A 19,949-nucleotide genomic window follows, 5' to 3' on the forward strand; every position below is an offset into this window, starting at 1 on the left:
GCACTGCAGGATGAATATTTGGATCAGTTGCTAAAGGGCCCACTAAACCGTTGTTTCTCAAAAGAGGCTGCACATTGCAACCAGCGAGTAAGTGCTTGGATGCACTGGTGCCCAGGGTCCCTCCCAGAGCTTGCTTTTTTTCTTTCTTTCTTTTTTTTTTACTGGCATGGGGTGGATCTGGGGACAGTGATTTTTTAAAAAGCTCCCTGAGTGACTCCAATATACAGTCAAATTTGGCAGTTGTCAACAGGTGACTCTGGACAAATCCAGAAAGATCTGCTCTAGGGCTGGCTCTTACTGGAACAGGTCTGGCCAACTGGCTTTTGATGCTGTAGGCGTTTGCTAGAACATGGTATCTCAAGCTTGGGAATTTGAAAACAACAGAGATTCATTCCCCACGTCTCTGATGATCATAAAGTCCAGCAGTAAGGCTCCAGAAAGTTCACCGTCTGGAGAGCGTCTGGTGCCACGCTTCCAACCTGGAGCCTTCGGATTGCAATCTCCAGAGGAGATCATGATTTGTCTTCATGTTGGAAGGCAGGATGAAAAGGAGTGAACCCACCCTACCCAGGCCTTTGTAGGCATCCCTAGCCTGCCTACAAGGACTTCCCTTTTCTGACTTAACTACCTTTTCCAGGTCCCACCCTTAGTCCTATCCTACTGATGGATCGGTTACAACATAGGGATTTGGGGGACAGGTTCAGCCGGTAGCAGCCTGTGATTGCTTAGGGTTGACTTAGCTCTCAGCTACCTTATCAGAGCTTATAGGGAAAAGGAAGGAATGTTAGCTGGTATTTGCAGACTTTGGCAGACAAATCCCTCCCTGTCACAGAGGACAAAACCCAGGTGACCAGAAACACTCTGCTGGAATGCCTCTCCCGGGGAAGAGAAAAAGCCCTATCTTGATGCTGCCTTTTTAGATCAGAATCCCTCCGCCCCCGCAACCCCCTTTCAAGGTACAGATAACTGAAAGTAGCCGAGAGGGCTCTCCACAAGGCCTGTCCAAAAGTTATCCCTCCCTCCTTCCCGCCCCTCTTTTATCTTTCTGTTCTGAACTTTATAGGGACAGATACAGTTGGGCTCTTGAGTCCGGGACAAAAAGCAGCCAGGCCAGGCCCCTGGGACAATTATGCAGTGGAAGATAGGAATCTAGTTTCTTCTTTCTAGGAGCAGACAGTTTACCCTGGGAGATAAGATCTGACCGGATCAGGTGTTAGAACAGCGGGTGAAAGTTAAGCGCCAGATGAGATGGGCCCTAAGTGCTTGGGAGCTGAAAGGAAGGGAGCAGCTGGGGGGCTGAGGGCCAGAGGCTCGCTAAGCTGGGGAGACTGAGAAGGCAGCAGAAACTCTCCAACTGGTGAGCTTAGAATATTTAAGAAGGCGACTCTTTCCGAAGGCCCTCAGGGCAGAGGTGCGGGCACTGACTGGTCTTTCTATATGTGCCCATCAGATAGAGAGAGACCTAACCTGATAGTAGGATGTAGTCTGTCTGTATCAAACACTAATTAATAGAAGCCTGATTCCGGGGCTGGGGGTACCCTTGAGCCTCAGGTGAGGGGTGAGAGCTCAAAGCCTGAACCCAAGAAAAGGTGAAAGCGTAGGCGTCTTCTGTTGATAAGTCTAGGTTATGTGGATTTTTATCAAGAAAAATAATAACCACGTTACTGCATTAAAATGCAGGCTTTTTAAACTCAGTCCTTCTACGTTTGTGTTTTCTGCTTACCAGTAACCTGAAGCAACTCTAGACGACCAATAGGCTTGGCAAGGCTGTGAGAGTCACTGTGGGAAGGCACGAGAGAGCTTCATGTGGCATCTGTGTGCCACTGTGTGGTTATTTTGTGACATGCTTAACTAGGTCTTAGTCATCACAGGGAGTGAAAATTACTCGTCGAGGGCAAAAGACCTGCATGAGCACTTGCTCTTGTCTCCGTAGAATGAGGCTGCACATCCAATTGCTTGGGGGATGATTAAATCTCAAGTATTCAAAAGCAGAACTTTTTTTTTTTGAGCTCTAGCATGCCATAGCATCCGTGTGAGACTGAGGGAGTTGACACACTTGGCTGTGACCCCACAGGGCATCCAATGTGTTTCAGAGAAGCCTGGCCATGACTAGGATCCTCCCTGGAGCAATGGCAGGTTAGCTAGCTGCACCTAGCTGCTACAGGTTCATGTAGCTTCCTTTGAGGGCGAGAGAAAAGTAAGAATTTCCTACTCCATCACATCACCTCTCTGACCTTACAGATCTGTGGTAATCTCCTGCTCCAGAAAGGAGACACCAAGACCCCCTCACTGATTCCAGTTGCTGCGGGTTTGGCTACACCTTCAGCATCGTCACAGTCTTTTCAAACCTGGTCACGTTTTCTTCATGTTGTAAACAAAGTATACTGAGATCATGTTGTATGTAAGAGACCAACTGAAGGAACGGATGATACAAAATGGGGGCTGGGATTCCCATGAATGTATTCAGGTCACTTGGCCCATGACGTCCCTGTGTGGAGAAAGGAACTGTGTACATGTTTATCGAGAGTCTGGGAGTTAAATGTGAACTCAAAAGAGCAAACCCGGGGGTGTTCTGTCCCTTCATGAGGAAGTGCTGCCACCTGCCCCTAAGACAAAACTCTTCCCTCGAAGCCTTTCTTATAGAAAAGCAGAAGAAACGCTAGTTTAGGAAGCCTGTGCCCTCCGCTCCTGCTTCCCAGCAGCTCTCTGTTTCCTTGTGCTAGTGAATCACTGAAGTTGTCCCCTGGCAGCTCTTTCGGGATGCTGGTCTGCTGGGGGAGATTGGTACAAGCAGGAAACAGAAATGAGACTCCCCCCCCCCCCGACCCCCAGTTCAGGCTTCTCTTAGGAAGGCTCTTAAGGAAAGGCTTCTTTACTGCCAGTCACGTCTCAGACAGCCCAGTCTCCCTGGTGCACCTTTTCTCGGTTATTTAAAATAAGAGTGATTTTTCCTCCCCTTCCTTTTAAACAAGTTTACATTTCAGATGTAGCTCTCCAAGGCTTCTTCAGTCTAGATTAAAATATCTCTAAATCTCATATTAACTCAAGGCTTGGAAACGTCCTGGGATAGGAACGTCAGAATCTTAACTCAGTGTGTGCCCTAGAAGGTTCATTTCAGCACCTCTGGAACTAGTGAGATGATTTTTAGTTGCTCCCTCTTCTCTTAGGACTGCCATGCTAAGAGGAGATCTTAAGTGCCCCCCCCCCTTTTAAAAGAAATATTGAATGTTAGAAAAATCACAAGTGACCATCTTGTGGTCTTTACCAAGTTAAGGTTCTGAATGTGTACCACCTATCTGAGGCCGTAAAACCTTCTAGGCCGCTGGGTCATTATATCCCGTCCCATAGAGGCAGCAACAGAGTAACTGCCATTGGCTTCTGCGCAAATGCAGCTCTGTGGGATGTAGCCCTTGCATTTAAACAATACTAGTTGTGAAATTATAGTGTTCTGTGAGCTGCCAAGTTATTCTTTCTCGTGGATGTTTAGTAGGTCATTATGTAGATACACCAAAATTCCTCGATTGTGCTATGGTGGGCATTTGGATTGTGTCCAGTTTTGAGGGACATAAATGTTCTTCTCTGTGTCTTTTGCTACGTGGGCATATGTTTTCCTGCTAGGTCTATTCAGGAGGAGTGGTTGCCAGGCATGAGAATGTGAGCATTGGCTTTACTAGATACTGCCTAATGCTTCACTTTGTTTTTTTTTTTTTAAGTTCCTGTACTCTCACCATCTGTGCACACAGTTGCCACACAATTCTGCCCAAACTTACTATTGACAAAAACAACAGAAGCTAAGAGTCCATAGTGTTTTAAAATATTAAGTATGAACAACTGCCAACCTTGACTTTCATTGTGAGCCTGGCAAACTCCACCAGCTCTGGACTGGGTTTGTTCATGAAACTCCCCGAGGTGGACTAAGACTCTGCCTACTTCTCTCCTCTTTGGCAGCACTTTCTGCTTGGCTTCCCAGTCCCTGCACCTGTGGGTTCCTGCATTAGCAGATGCCCCAAGGGGGGGGATCAGGAACAGCATGTCAGGCCCAACTAAATGAGCTTTTCTCTTGTCTGGAACCTTGCTTTTCAAATCCTACCTATTCTGAAAGCTTTCTTGTGCTCTCATCAGAGTTTTAGCTATGTTCTATTATTCAATTTTATTCTTTGTATTGATAAGACGATATAAGGATGGCCATCTCAGCAAGTAAAATTTCTTGAATTTTTTCATTTTTTATATGTGTATATACATATTTTATTATACACGTGTATATATAAATTTATATATGTGTATGTATAATATATATCTATATATAATGTGTGTAATATCCAAAATGATTAGATATTATATAGATGATAATATTAGATATATATATTACATCCAGATATTTTAACCCAGAAGTTATTTCATCTCGAATAAGATGATGATAATAAGTAGCAGTAGCATTAGTAGTAGTAGTAGTAGATTGAGCGTATCAAGCCTACTCCAATTGACAATGGTTTTGTCCAGATATTTTCTATTACTTTGGTGGTTTTATAGTTTGAGTGTGAAATGTCCCCCCTTGGACTTGAGTGTCTGAACCGTTGTTCTTAGCTTGTGGTAGTGCTTTTGATGAGTTCTGGAACCTTTAGGAGGTGGGTCCCAGCCCAAGGAAGTAGCTGCTGATGTCAGGTTTCATGATTTAGTGTGGACCTTGGTTCTGGACTAGATTTTTACATCTTTCTTCACTGAGATGTGAGCAATCTTAGACATACACACACACACACACACACACACACACACACACACACACACCACACCACACCACACCACACACACCGCTATAAACTCTCTTGCCATCCCTGCATGGTAGAGCAGCCTCTCTCCAACGGTGAGCCACAGTAATTTCTTGCAAGTTTCTTAGCCTGAGAAAAGTGTCAGGCTTACACAGGCGGCATCCGTTTCACGCTTTTGCCAGCTTGTCTTTATTTTAATCCCTGTCTACTGCGACGTCTCACTACCCCTCACTGCCGGTTACGTGCCTTCCCAGACACCGCCATGGCCCCTGCCTAGCAATGAGCACATGCTTTCTGAAAGTTAGTGTCTGAAGCGATAGCTTCCTTGTGTGAGTGTGTCACCTGTCGTTAGGAAGTGCGGCTCACAGAGCCGAGCTTGGTGGTGCACGCCTGTGATCCTAGAGGCGAAGGAAGGGAACAGGGCCTTCCAGGGAAGCATGAGCTACGTAGAAAAACTGTCTCAAGAAACAAAATATAACAATAAAAAAAAAGTGTGGTTGGTGTTTTTGGAAAAACAGGGAAGTGGTTGTCTGACAGTTTGCTGAAGAGAAAGGAGACAAGTGTCCACTCAGGCAGGTTGATAGGCACATGTTGGCTGTTAATTTCTCTCTGGAGGACAAAAACCCATAGTGTCAGGCAATCACTGGGGAGCCTTTGATAGGAGCCCAACAGCCAAGAGGATAACCCGATGCCTGGACTCTGTGGTTCCTGTTGGGAGGAGCTGTAGGGAACTCAACTCCCTGGCAGCTGTGTCTGCAGCCCGTCCCTTCATGGGTCACTTCTCTTTCACCATGAGTGTCTTTCTATTACGGAGCTTGGAATTATGGTGTGATACGCGCATGGGAGAGCAAACAGTGTCACCTTTCTCACAAACAGAACACACTGTGGAAATACAGCTCACAGTAAGCAAGCAGTGAGCGGCTCCGGAAGCCTCTCCTGTGCCTCTCTCTGCCCTTTCCCCACAGCCCAGGGTCACAGTTACTGAATGAAGCACCCCCATATTGAAATGCTCACCCCTCGGCCCTAGGAATGTAACTATTTGAAGACAGGGTCTTTAAAGCAGTAGTTAAGATGAAATGAAGTCATTGGGTGAACGCTGACCCCATATGACTGGGGTCCTTGTGAGAGGAAATTGGAATCCAGACAGGTCCGGAGGAAAGATGGTACAGAAACCGGAAGGGAAGAAGCCAGCTATGAGCCAAGGAAAACAGCCTGGAAGAAAGCTTGAATCCAAACTTCCAGCCTCCAAAACCTGAGAAAAATGTTGGTAGCAGTCCATTTCTTTGGTAGTTTTCATAGCAGTCCGAATATGGACTAATGTGGCACCATCCCCGTTTCCAGGAATATAGAACAGTTTTGCTGCTTTTTTTCCCCCCTGATTTCTTTTGCTCATTGTTATGTGAGATATATTTACTCTATTAAGTTTTTTCCATTCATTCTTACTGCTGTGTGAATAGATGCCGTAATGTATTTATTTTTTTATACAAGTGGGTATTTTTGTAGTCTCCAAATTTTATTTGTAAAAATAATTTTCTATAAATATGCTAAAAGTTTTATTTCCTTTTAGCATTGAGTGTGTGTGTGTGTGTGTGTGTGTGTGTGTGTGTGTGTGTGTGTGACTAATGTGACAGAGTATACATGGAAATAATCCTATTAGATCTTAGCAAATAATTTCCCCACGTGACTACACTATACAAAAATCACAGTTCTCATAGAGATGCTTAGTAAATTAGATGAGATCATTCAAAGTACAGACATGGTAGAGATGTCATAAATATCGCAGATATAAATTAAAATGATTTAATTTGATCAAGCTGTAAGCAAACGAGCTTGGCTAGACATGTCCTTCCCGTAGCTACATTGATCTTCCTAATAAAGTAAGCGCCTGTTGAGTTGCACAAGCCTGTTACACGTAGGAGTGTGGACCCTAAGAAGAGTAGAACTTATTCTTTATAATCTTGAACAGTAGCTCAGGACCAGCGTTCTGCCTGCCTACCACAGGCATAGTTATAGAGATGTTTGGGACCATGCAGTCTGAAGAGCTCCTGTGGATGGCCCATCATTGTGCAGTGCTAAAGGCTTTCACTTCTGGAGGAGAAGACACCAATGCCCTTTTCTGTTTCCTTTACTGGATGCAAATGAGATCCTGACCATTATGCACAAACCGAAATGAAATAGGAAACTCTGAAAGGTGAAGAAGGAGAAAATTGCAAACTTGCTATGGCCTTCAGGACCCAAAGCACAGTAGTACTGTGGTGACCTCCAAATATTCTCTCTAGACTAGGAGCTGAAGGATAAGCTGAAAGTAACACTCACACCAGTGCTGCAAACCCCAACAAAAGCTTCTTTTCTCCAACCAACAGCCTGGGAAGGAGGCAGCCTAGAAATTTAGGACACTTTTATATAAAGCCATTACTCTCGCAAACACCACAGACAAAATTATAACCCCACCTCCATCAGCAAAAGGGAACAGAGAGTCTACCCTTTAGGCTATATTGAGCGATTTGACCCTCCCTCTTAGGATGGCTGTACAGAAGGACAAGTAGTGGGCACTTCATTCCCTCTGGGCAATTATGAGGTCTCCCCATGTTGCTAGCAGAAATGGTGGTGGTGGACACTGGACTTCCGAGCCCACTAACAATGAGCTGTCTGCACCCTGTCTGGAGCAATGTAACAACCAGCTCAGTGGGGAGTCAGAACTTTGCCTCTCACTGCCCATTGGCAATAAGCCCTAGCCCATACTCTGCATAGCATCTGGAAAACAGCCCTACCACTCCCGAGCCAAGTTTCATAAGGTATAGAATGTTACAGCATCTATATAGTATTTGGAAATGTCCAGACTTCAGTGTAAAACTCATCCATTGTGCCACAAAGATCCTAGACTGAGTGGAAAGCCGATCAAGCGCCTGACATCATGAACTTTAAAAAGGGGGAAACTTGATTGTGACTCACTTGGAAGTTTGGATGATAGCTAGTGGCCCTGGTGACTTTAAGCCTTCAGGTAAGCAGCACGTTACCCTGGGAGCCGTGATAGAACAAGCTGCTCATCTTAAAAGGGTGGGGATAGGCAGAGCCAGCTAGAGAGATGGACATCCTCAATGACCTGCCTTCCTCTCAAGGTTTTATTCAGTTCTTAAAGCATCCACTGCCTCCTAGTAACGCCAGAGGCTGGGGATCAAGTCTTTAACCCATGGACCTTCAAGGGACCCTACAGATTCCCCACTATTACAAATGAATACCAAACTGAGGTAGCGATGTAGAATTGCCTGAAGAAAAGTTAAAATCGGTGAAAATTAAAAAAAATGCTTCAGTAATTGTAATTACACTGAAATATCAAAGAAATATAAAATAGGAGAGTAGACAAGTGAAAACTTCTGAGTGTGGAAAAAAATGACTGCGCTTGAAACGAAAAAACTGTTCAGCAGGTACCCCAACAAAGTTGAGGCAACAAAGGAAAGAGCCAGTGATTTGAAAGCAGGGCCATAGGAATAAGGAGCACAAAGAGAAAGGATTGGAGTGGGGTGGGGGAGGGGAGAGCAGAGAACTAGGTCTCAAGGATCCTGAGAGCGTAACAGATGTGCCAGGAAGGCTAGCCCAGACCAGTTGTACTCAACCTGTGGGTTGCATACCCTTTGGGGGGGTCAAATGTCCTTCTCATACGTGTTGCCTAAGACCATCAGAAAACATTTATTTACATTATAATTCATATCAGTAGTTGAATTACAGTAATGAAGTAGCAATGAAAATGATTTTATGGTTGGGGGGGTCACCACAGCATGAGGAACTGTATTAAGGGGTCACAGCATTAAGAAGGTTGAGAACCACTGGCCCAGACATTTGCAATCTGTTGGTTCCCAGGCCCCTTTGACTCCTGTTCATGCCTTTCCTGTCTAGAGACATCCACGCATCCATCCAGCATGCCCCACTGTTGACATGCTGCTCCATATTGAGTGGCCTTAGATTTGTAAGGGAGGCCTTATGTTACACGAGTCTTGCCGAGTTTTGGTGAGGTTCTTTTTAGTGATGGCTGGTGTATCAGGTATGCAGGTAGATGTGTGGAAGTTCATCTGTGCATTCCGAACAACAATCAAGCCAGTGTCTCCAGGCTCTTTCAGTGAACATAAATATTCATTGCTTAAAAGGGAATTCAAATTGTACGTACTTGTCAGTTCTGTAAAATGTCACTCAGACCTAAACTGAGAAGTGATAAAGTCTTGCAATAGAAAGTGTATAACGGAGGCATTTCGGAGAATTTCAAGTCTGAAATTTGGAGCATGCCTGGTTCACATTTTCTGGAAAGATAGAAGTGTCACATTCTAGGTGGTGCCTTCCTGGGGTTGACACATGTGCAGAGAATCAGGTGGGAGACAGGGTTTTGTTACGGACATGTGTAGTGTGATGTGGCATTGGCACTGTCCAGGATAAAGATGGAAGAAGGAGATGAAAGTTTGACGAGGTCACTCCAGTGAGAAGGGGTTCAAGGGACAAAGCCTTGAGAATGTTTACATTCTGGTTAAAACAAGGATGGGAAGAGAAAAGACCAGAGACCAAGAAGACCCGGAAGACAAGTTCTTGGGGTCTAGGTGGGAAATCCCACAGAGGTGACTAAACAGCAGAGTTGGAACTGCAAAGAGACCCTGTACCTCCTCATCTGGGGAGCAGCTGCTGCCTGCTGCCAGCCAGGCAGTCTCCAGGTACCGAGTTCTAAGAAAGTAAGAGTGCAGGAGGGACCACTAGCCCATTGATTTCCAATATCATTTCTAATGCTGTGGTTACAATTATTTCCTTCCCATTCCTTATCTTGCCTTCGAGGAATTGTGTTCTAGTATTGCTGCCAGCATTGTACATCTTTGTGTAAAACCCAAACTAGCAGAACCACAGAGAGTCACGGGGCAGCGAGGAACTGTTTTCCTCTGGCACAGGCATATTTCATTTCTTCATTTAAATAATCTCATGTACAGTTTATTGAAGTGGTTTCTTTTTATTGGAAACTGTAATGGTGAGTTCGTGATAACTCATTTTAGCTGCGAACTGATTTTAAATTTCAAAACTTGGCTAAGGAACGAGAGGGAGAGACTGAGACACATGGAGAGAGTGAGAGAGAGAGAGAGAGAGAGAGAGAGAGAGAGAGAGAGGTAAAAATTGTACCTTGTGTTTTCCAGTTATTGGTTAACTGCCTTTCCTATTTCTCACTTTTCCATGAGTCAAAGAGTTTGGCTTCTCAACCTCTGGGAATACAGTGCAGTCGCAGAATATGAGATTTTAGAGGCTGAAACGAACCTGGTAGAAATTCAACTCCATCTTTTAGCTTTTAGATAAAAGCCTTTGAAATCCTTTTAGTGTAAAGTTATCAGCAGGCTGGATTCCCATATAACCTCATTACCAACCCCAGGATTATTCAGAATGCATGGCGAGCCATGCTCTGTGGATAAAACTCTGTTCTGATCACTGCTCCCGCTCAGTGATAAGCCACACGCAGTTCACTGGGTTCTGCTTGGGGGAATTCCATCTGCTTGCCCCGACACACCCTTGGAAATCACAGACCACAGTACATATTGAAGGCGCTCCCAAAATGCACCAGTGAAACCACTCCAACTTTATTTGAGCTTCGCAAAACCATATTTAACTGCAGAACCTTTCTCTACATAAACATTTCATGACTCACCTCGGGCCTCAGCAAGTTAAGAAGTAGAAAGGATGCTTCTGAGAAACTGCTGTTCAGAATTAAGGTCTCTACTAGGGGAGGTGATGGCAGTGTTCTCAACCTATCTTTGTTTCCTGGATTACACTTGATGGTGTTTAAGGGGAAATTCTTTCCAACATTTTCAATTATCTCCTTTCTCCTCTCACCACAGAATGACAAAAAAAAATCACTTATTAGACACCAGAATTTGTACATTTTTCTGAAAAAAATTTTTTATCATTTGCTGGACCACTGGCCTTTGAAGGAATAAACCTCCCATTAATCAATGAATGAGAAAAAAACATGAAGAAAATGTAGTCGTATCCAGTTCACCAATTGTTATCTTAAAGGCTTATTTCAAGCAAGGGCATTCATTCCATGAGGGGCAAACCTGCCTTCCCAAACTGAGGCCTGTGAAGATTTACTCATTCCATCTGGATATGATGGGAAGTGCTCATTTACAGTCCGAGCTGCGCAGCCTCTGGCAGCTGCTCACGCTGCCTGGACGAAGCAGAAGCAGGAGATGAGAGCATCCCTGCTTTTATTGCGCTCTACGACATTTGAAGTGGGGTGGGAGTGAGAAAGGTGTACCCACCGTGGCCATAAATGTCTGTTGTCTGAAACTGAAGAAGTAAAGCAGCCCTCTGTGGAAGACAGGATAATCTCCTAGGCCTCTGGTTTTCATTTGCTAAAGCCTTGCCAAACAGGGGCGGATGAGAAACCTTCATCCTCCTCCTCATCCAATAGCCAGTCGCCTCCACCTTATATTAGAGGCTAGGGCTCAGGGGGTGGGGGGGGGAGGGGGGATTGGGGCTTGTATGTGCCAGGTGTAACACTTTTAACTGCTCACCCCCAGATGACCTCACATACCTTAATCCCAGAGAACTCCACAGGACCCTGAGCAGGCCTGAGACTGCCTCAGTCTGACTCTGGGAAAGAATTCCAGGCAGAGGGCATTGTGGAAACAGCACGTGAGTGTGGGAATAAATATCCACAACAATGTCACCCTGAGAAAGGAGCTGCCCTTGGTCAGATTCAGAGGTGACTCCGAGTTCCTGCGTGGTGAGCATGTCTAAGGAGATGTTTAACAGCACCGCCCCCTCCCACACCCGAGTTTGCATTTTTTCAGTTGTGACAATGTGGTCGGTATTAGCTCATCCTTGGGACCTAATGTCTTAAGCTTTCTTCTTTGAGCATCAGCTCCTTGCTTCAAAGCTGCCAAAATCATGACAGAATCTGATGAGGGAATTTTTATTGCCTAATAAATAATACCATAGAAGATCATAATTCCATATTAGCAACTAAGTACCCCAAATGTATAAAGCATGTGGAGTTAGAGCCAAGATAGAGATGAAAAACAGCTAAGTGACATTTCTTAAGAATTATTCATTCTCTTGTTATACGAAGGTGGGACTGGAGCAGCCTCCTGCATGCTGCCTGTATGCTGCCTGCGGGCCGGAAATAATTACATTGGCAATGCCATTTTTCTTTAGTTCTTAAATTCTTTCTGGAATTCTGGAAGAGATCTCAAGCTTTCTCCTCAAGATGAAGAGGGATTATAGACTTCCATAGGAGCCTTCATCTACCAGAGCGGCATGGAAAACAGAGTAAGAGAAGTGAAGTGCCCCAGATTTGAAGACCCATCATGTTGGTCAGTCTCCGAACGTTCTAGATCTGGCTGTTCTCGTGGCCAAGCTCTTTCTTTTGTGGAGTCATTTTTGCCAAACGAAGTGGATCCATTTCTAATTTTTCCAATGGTGTGTGAGAATCCTTCACACATGTACGTGAATGCGTGTGTATATACACACACAGTATAATCTTCCATCTTTCTTTTTAGCTCACTTTTTCATCTGCTTGAAAATAATCACTATGTTTCTCACCACCGAAGTCAACCATCTTCTAAAACACTCATTCTCTAAAGATGAAATACGATCAAGGGCAAAATGTGTGGAAAGGCAGAGTTAGGCCCTTGTGTCCTGGTTCGCGGGGATTGTGATGGGCAGAGAGACCAGTGTTCTGCAGATGGCCGTCCCTCAGCCACGGTGAAGTGGATGTTAGCATGGAGGCTGTGTCCGTCCTATGTGCTGCCATCCCTTCCAGGAAATCACCTCAGTAGAGCATGGCAGACACTCAGAGTCATTCATCTGAGGACGCAGGAGACAATTTATTATGATCACTTTCTGAAAAGTGAAGGTTTGTCTCATTCCTGGGGTCCGGGTTTAGGAAAATTCTTTATCGGCATCTGAGACAGTCAATGGGTGATGAGATAGCCATTTTCTTGGGGGATGTGGTCCCCTTAAACATCGTCTGGTGCCTGTTTTAAAGCATTCCATGTAACATGAATTTCAGGGGCATCCAGGCCAACAGCCTGCTGTGTTCTTCTCAGTCACATCTCAATTAAGGGTTATTTTCTCTTGACAGACACCAGATACTGTTACACTCAGCACACCATGGAAGTCACAGGAAACAGCATCTCTGTCACCAAACGCTGTGTCCCTCTGGAGGAGTGCTTATCCACGGGCTGCCGAGACTCAGAACATGAAGGCCACAAGGTCTGGGAAAACATTAACTCCCGCTTCCCTTTTTGGGTTCAGCAGTGTTCGTGAGCAGATACACCCGACTCTCGTTCCCTACTTAGGCTGTGAAACTGTGCCTGCTTTCCTCTTTGCTTTAAAAGAATACCAGCCTATAGCAGGCCAAAGGACAAATAGATGGAGTGTATAAGCATATGCAAAGAGGATGCTGAAGATTATTGTAAGCCCCTCTTCACTCAGAAGACTCGTGAAAGGAGAGGGTCAGGGACCACTCATAGCCATCTTGGTAGAGCGTGGCAGATACTCGAAGTCATTTATCTGAAGAAGCAGGCGATAGTATATTCTGATAACTTTCTGCAGCATGAGGGTGCGTGCCATTATTGGGGTTCCAGTTTAGAGACGCTCTCCGCTGGCACCTGAGCCATTTGAGAAGTGATAAGAAAGCCACTGGCTTGTGGATTTGTCCCCTCTTAAACTTTAGCTGGTTCCTGTACACAGAGCATTCCATGTGAAATGAGCGTTGACATCTGCCCACCTGTCAGACCACCTCCCTGGAGTTGAGGGCAAGTCCCTTCTCAATACCCTGAACAGCACTGTCATGGGGGTGGGGGTGGGGTTGCCTTCACTCATGAAAGGCAGAAACAAATTTTAAGCTAACTCCTTTTTTTTTTTTTTTAGCTTAAAAACAATTTTAAGCGAATTTACTAAGAATTAAAATTCAGGGCTGGAGAGATGGCTCAGAGTTTGAGAGCGCTGACTGCTCTTCTGGAGGTCCTGAGTTCAATTCCCAGCAACCACATGGTGGCTCACAACCATCTATAACATGATCTGATGTCCTCTTCTGGCCTGGAGGTGTACATGCAAGCAGAGCACTGTATACAAAATAATAAATATTTTTTTAAAAAAGAATTAAAAATTAAAATATCATCTGCCTACTTGTTACTAGTTCTGAAAGGTCAAATCAAGGTCACTACCTGGCCCCTCCTGATGTGTCAGCGGCTTGTGTTATACAGCTAGCAAGAGAGACGAGGAATGGAAGTCAAGCTCGCTTCTGACGCCTCGCCTTTCTTCTCAGCATTATGCTGTTTTCAGGAGTCATGCCGGCGGGGGCCAGAGGTTTAAATCTGTCCTGACTAGTAGCTGGATGGGATAATAACCACCTTATGACTCTGCTTCATCTGGGAACTTGTTAAAGGGCAGGTGCTAGTTCTCCAAGTGCTGGCTATGGGATGAGATTCTGCATTTCCAACAAGCCCCCGGCTGCTTTTGAGGCTACCGGTCAATGCAGCGTGTAGCCACGACCCAAAATAACTTCTGTCAGTAAAACCCTTGGGTTCACCTTTTGCATACGATTCTGGAGTTAAAGCAGTAGGAAGCAAAAACAATCAGAAAAATGGAAACGCTTCAAGTGTTTCCCACTCAGGAGGACGGAGTTAACCTTAGCCATAGTGCTAATGAAGTAAACATTCAGGGTCATATGACCCGAGCCCGTTGGCATCTCCCTCTCACGGTGAGACTCTCAAAGAGGAAGCTTTACCCTCTTACTAGTTATTCCCTGTTGTCGGCTAGAGCCTCTACGAGGAAGTTTCACAATTCCCATTTCACAGGCAGAGTAAACTGATGCCTCAGAGGACTGTGAAGCCTAGCAGCTGCAGGCGAAATGCCAAAAACAGCTCCTGACCCCTGGAATTTGGGCTGGAGTGCTTCACTTTGAGCTTGCTGCTTCCAGATGGAATATTACTCTTGCCTTTCATGAATGCCAGGCAGGGTTCCTTTTTGCGGAGCAGACCGCTCTCATTTGTCGCGAGGGAGACTGTGTCTTCCAGTGCCCCCGCCTCGTCCCAAAACGTGGTGGCTTCTCCTCACTCTGGGCTCCCCTTCTTTCTTTCAGATCTGCACCTCCTGCTGCGAAGGAAACATCTGTAACCTGCCACTCCCTCGCAATGAAACTGATGCCACATTTGCCACGACGTCCCCTATAAATCAGACAAATGGGCAGCCGCATTGTATGTCAGTGATCGTGTCCTGCTTGTGGGTGTGGCTGGGACTCACCTTTTAACAACCTTCTCTACTAAATGTCGTAAAGCTCTGTGTCTTTCACCACGGCCTGTAGTCACGCATGAGTCATTGGCTTGGCAGTGGTGACACAATGCGACCACAGCACCCCAAGGCATCATCGCAGCCAGGCATAACCATTTCCACGAATAGCAAGCATTGCATCTTTGCTGTCATCTCCAGCCTAACATAGACTCCATCTGAGTCAGCCTGTCCCTGATACAGACCCGGATTTCTACACCACAAACCTGTGATTTGCTCCAACAAAGAATTCTACATTTATCGATGTCTGGAGTTCTTGATTTGGAATCCACAAATGAGCTGGAGGAGGTCCTGGACCCCTGAGGAGTAAGCCATGGATGCAGGAGGCGTTCAAGTTTTTTTTTTCCTTTTTTTTCTCCTTTTTTCAGGAAAAGATTTAAGAACTACTAGCTTAATTGCAATCACAACTTCACCTACAGCTTTAGAATTTTAAAACTTTTAAATCCAAAGTAAATGGGATGGTTTCCCTGGGATTCTGACGGCGTTCCTGAAAGAGCGGCGCATACTCTGCTCAATTTAATTTCCCCAGCCTTCTTATCTTAACATTGGGGAACATGTTCCTTCTGCTCTTCGTGGAAGATAAAAAAGGCAATTACGGAAGTTTGCTGCATTTGTAGGAGTGACGAGGGAAAGGTTTCCTGCCACCTGATGAAATGAGCGTCCTGGAGATGACGTCAACTCTTCTTCTTCTAACTGGAGAGATTGACCTTGACATGGGAACTAAGGCTGCGTCCCAAGTGTCCGGGTCCCGGCTGGGCTAATCGCATCTACAACTTCGTGCTTAAATGGATGAGATTCTTTTCTCCAGGTGTTGCGTTCCGTTCACACACAGCTAATCTAGTCAGAGGATTTCAGAATAAAAAGAAGCTCTGTGGAGGTTAGGCTTGGTTCATTCTGAAGGCCCAGAAACAGCTAAGCCAAGTTCTTTCCCCTTCCATAGTGTTCACTGCCAAAGAGCCTTCTCCTTCCACAGTGACTGTAAGGAGAAAATTTCGGAATTAAATTCTCATTAGATCATTAAGGTGAGGAAAAAGGTGAAGAAAATGTAGTAGGATGGCATAAGGGGTAGTTTTTGTTTCAGCCACTGCTTTTGAAATAGAAGAAAAAGATTTTATCATCCTTAATGTATTTTTTAACCTAAAAATTGCTTTGTTTTCTTCTTCCTTGTAAATTCTTTAAATGACATTTATTTTCATATGGTATAAACTGGAAACTATATTTAAATTTTTTCCTAAAAAAAAATATTAGTTAGAATGCTTGTTTTCAACAGTGGTCCAGCTAATCGTTCCTGCTCATAGAGATTTACCTATGCTTTGTACCGATGTTGAAAAAGTTAATGTGCTGTAAGCAAGGGGTGTGTGTTTGCCTCAAGGGCTCTGTTCATGGTTTCCTCAGAAACTTGTCCTGGAAATGGTCAGGTGAAGACCACCACTGGTCGGACTTTCTGTGCAGACTGGTGGGTTTTGTCCCCATAGAACTTGGTGGCGCTATGCCCTAAAGAGGACGGTGTTGTTAAGATACATCTGCCTTGCCCAGGCAACTTCAGTTCATAAAATTAGACTCCCTCTGGGACCAGATCAGAACTGACCACAGACACTCTGATACAAGTTACATCACACAGCCTCAGTTCAGAGTTTTATTCCTTGCTTATAATTGTGGGTGGGAGAACAGGAGAGAAAGGCTTATTAAAATTAGCACTCTGACATGCCAGGCACTTTGCTAAGCACTTTACATAGTTAGGCCATGTAACCCTACATCAATTGTGCAAGGGACCTGCACACCGATGCTTACAAATAAAGGTCTTGAGGCTCAAAGAAGCTTGACAAATGCAGACGTTCCTGCAGACTTAGTTTATGTGGGATGTTACATGTTTGGGGGAAGAAAGGGGGAGGGGGAGTGGAATTTCTCTGCTAGGAAAACTTCTGGTCCCGACTTCATGGGAATTTCCCCATCTTACCATGTAGAACACATCCTGCTCCTCAGGATCACATTTGCATGTGTCCCTCCAGCTGATCCTTTCTTCTTCGGGGAGTAAAGTTATAGCTTCCAATTTATCCCTCTTGTAAAAGGAGGAGATAGTTGACCTTGCATCTAAAGATGCTGTAAGACAGTGAGAATTTGATGTTGTACGTATCTATAAGTACCATTTTTTTGTGTGTGTGCATGGTCACACTCCACTGACATTTTCCAAGTGCTGCATGTAAACAGGAGACGAGGGACTGACTACACGAGAGCCACACCCACCCCCTGGCTGGTTTTCAGGGATCAGGTTCTCAAGGGTGCAGATTGCTCACCATCTGGGGAGTAATTGCGGCCGCTGTACCCATGTGCCGCACACTTCCCTAAGGCCTTTCAAGGTGGCTTTTGTTTCATTCTCTTGAAAGAATGTGATTCGCTCACCGCCCCCCAGCCTCAAGAAGCCAAGGAGGGCCACTCATGTAGAAGGTCCAGGGCTAGCGTTAGCCATGTGACTTCTGTCACTTTAAACTTTCCATTAAACCTCACCATTGGTGATGGCTTGAAATGCAAAGAGCCATGATATGCATACTAACCTATGTGCCACATATTTATTTTTAGACTTTCTTCACCATCCATGTCAATATGGGATTAATGCCTAAATGTAAATAGTGTATACTTTGTAAATCAATGAATAAAGATTTTAAGTGTGTTTCTTCCGGCTTCTTCCTGCAAGTGCGTCTGTCAGTCAGTGAGTCACACACCAGGTGATGTCACGACATGACCTTTGCACCACAGAGCGCTTCTCTCCAGGGTTCACTTTCCAGATGCACAGTCAACATGAAAAATGCTCATTCCAAATGATTTCCTACTGACAGGAAGTGCTCCAAAATCAAAGGAAAGGTTGTCAAACTTTTCAATCTGGAACAGAGTTTCCCCTGAACATTTCTTTGTTAAATCAAAAACCATAAAAAAAAAAATACATAGTGTACGTGCCTGTGTTTGTGTGTCATTCTATTAACTTTATTTTAAAACCTTATTCTATTCTTTGGAATAATAATAATAGTATAATAGAAAAGTTTTGTTAGTTTCTTTTGGAAGGGAAAAATGCTAGAAATATACATACATAATTATATCTATATAATACATTTATTATATTTTTTCTTAGTAAAACAAATAGACTGAAAAAAAAGCTTGAAAGTCTTCAGCTTGATGTGACATCTAGTTATTTAAAGTAGTGTACCTTGCAATTTCCAGGAAGATTAATTTTTTCCTGGATCTAGAGGTGAGCTTGCTGTTAGATGTGGGGTCAGTGATATGACTCATGCTTCTTATGTGCACGCAGTGAAGACTTAGTCCTGAGTTCTGTGAGCCACTCTGTGTATGTAATGTAAATGGTACTAGACACAGACTATATATTTTAAAAATCTGATTTTGAAGATAGGATTATAGAAGGATGTTTTCTTCTATAAATATGTTTCATAGTTCATCTCTAGTACATTTATGAGATGTTATATGTGTTATAAAATTTAGGAGACGCTGGCATGTCAATTCAGCAGTCATGTTTTGGCTATCTCATGGTAGCTTTGATAGGAAACACTTTAGAAAAGCATTCACAGATGTCTTGACTGAATTTCCTTGAACTGTAGGGAAGTGTTTGAGCATCTCTTACTGATTCCATTCTCAATGTAACAGCTGAAGAAATGCAACCTTGGAGATCAAGTTATTACAACTTCACAGCCTCTTGGGGCAGGGCTTTGTCACAGATGAGAAGCATGATGCTTTTTGCTGGGAATACTCCCAAGATCTACTGGAAAATAGATCTTGATTTTCTTTCTTTCTTTCTTTCTTTCTTTCTTTCTTTTTTTTCAGTATAAAAGTTTCTGACCAAAATTGGTGTGACAAACCAATAAGAATTTTCAGAATGTCTTTCTTTTTTATTTTTTTAACTTAATCTAAAAAAATATTATTGTGTTTGTTTCAGTGTAAGAGGGTGTGTGTGTGTGTGTGTGTGTGTGTGTGTGTGTGTGTGTGTGTGTGTGTGTGCTGGCATGTGTATGGAGGTGACAGGACAAGGACAACTGTTGGGAGCTGTTTTCCTTCCAGTGGAGATCAGAGAACACATTTCAGGAATTCTCTTCCACCACTGGTTCACATTTGCGGAGCGTGAGATTTTACCCACCGAGCCATTTTGTCAGCTCCCAAAATGTGCTGCTGTTCTCACTGGTCACTCTTGTTAGGAAAGTGTTAAAAACATGGCCTCTTTTGTCAGCAAATCCCTGTTTTACCTTTTGCAAGTTGGAACTGTCGGAATTGTCTGCATATGCAAATTCTGGTAGTGACATTTCAGACTGAAGTTTCAAAATCAGAGTCTGAGAAATGACTTCTTTAGAGTCCTTGGTTTCGGTTCCCCTAATGGCAATACTGACTTTTGTGTATGAGTTTCTCTTTGAAGCACTTTGTGGCGTCACTTCCGTGGTTCAACATGAACACATTCACTACTCCAGCTTGGCTGTAGCCCAGGGAGGTTACGCTGGCAGCTTATCTTAAAAGACTCTGTTCCACTGTGTCATTAGGGGGACACCCATGATGTCTCCTCCTTTCTTCTGCAGTCTTACCAGAAAGCTTTTGTTCGGGTTGCTGAGCTGAAGGTGAAAGGCACTTTAGGAAATATCTGGTCTAACCCCTTTGTTTTTATATGGGTGAGAAAAGAATCCCAGAGAAACCAGACCATTTGTCTACAGGGACACTGCACGACTGTGTTAAGGAAAGAATTCTGCCAAGGACCCCCTTTGTGATGCTTGTGGTAATTAAGCACATGAAATAGGAAGCAGTCTAGAGGCGCCCTTTTGCTTTACTCCGGCTGTAGGGTGGGAGGTACCCCAGGTATCCTCAAGGCAGGGAATGGCAGGA

General features: G+C 44.3%; 1 protein-coding gene across 6 annotated transcripts in view; it reads left to right on the top strand.

The window, feature by feature from the left end:
- The window catches only part of LYPD6 (LY6/PLAUR domain containing 6), a 128,757-nt gene extending 111,007 nt beyond the window's left edge, over nt 1-17,750 (top strand). For all 6 annotated transcript variants that reach the window (XM_084800015.1, XM_084800012.1, XM_084800014.1 and 3 more), the window contains 2 exons: nt 12,871-13,001; nt 14,875-17,750. In XM_084800015.1, the coding sequence (XP_084656141.1) occupies nt 12,871-13,001; nt 14,875-15,042 (299 nt within the window). In that variant the 3' untranslated portion in view covers nt 15,043-17,750. The remainder of the gene's footprint in view (nt 1-12,870; nt 13,002-14,874) is intronic.
- The last annotated feature ends 2,199 nt before the right edge of the window (nt 17,751-19,949 follow it).

The sequence above is a fragment of the Acomys minous genome, assembly GCF_964271855.1.
Source record: "Acomys minous genome assembly, chromosome: 10".
NCBI classification, from domain to species: domain Eukaryota; kingdom Metazoa; phylum Chordata; class Mammalia; order Rodentia; family Muridae; genus Acomys; species Acomys minous.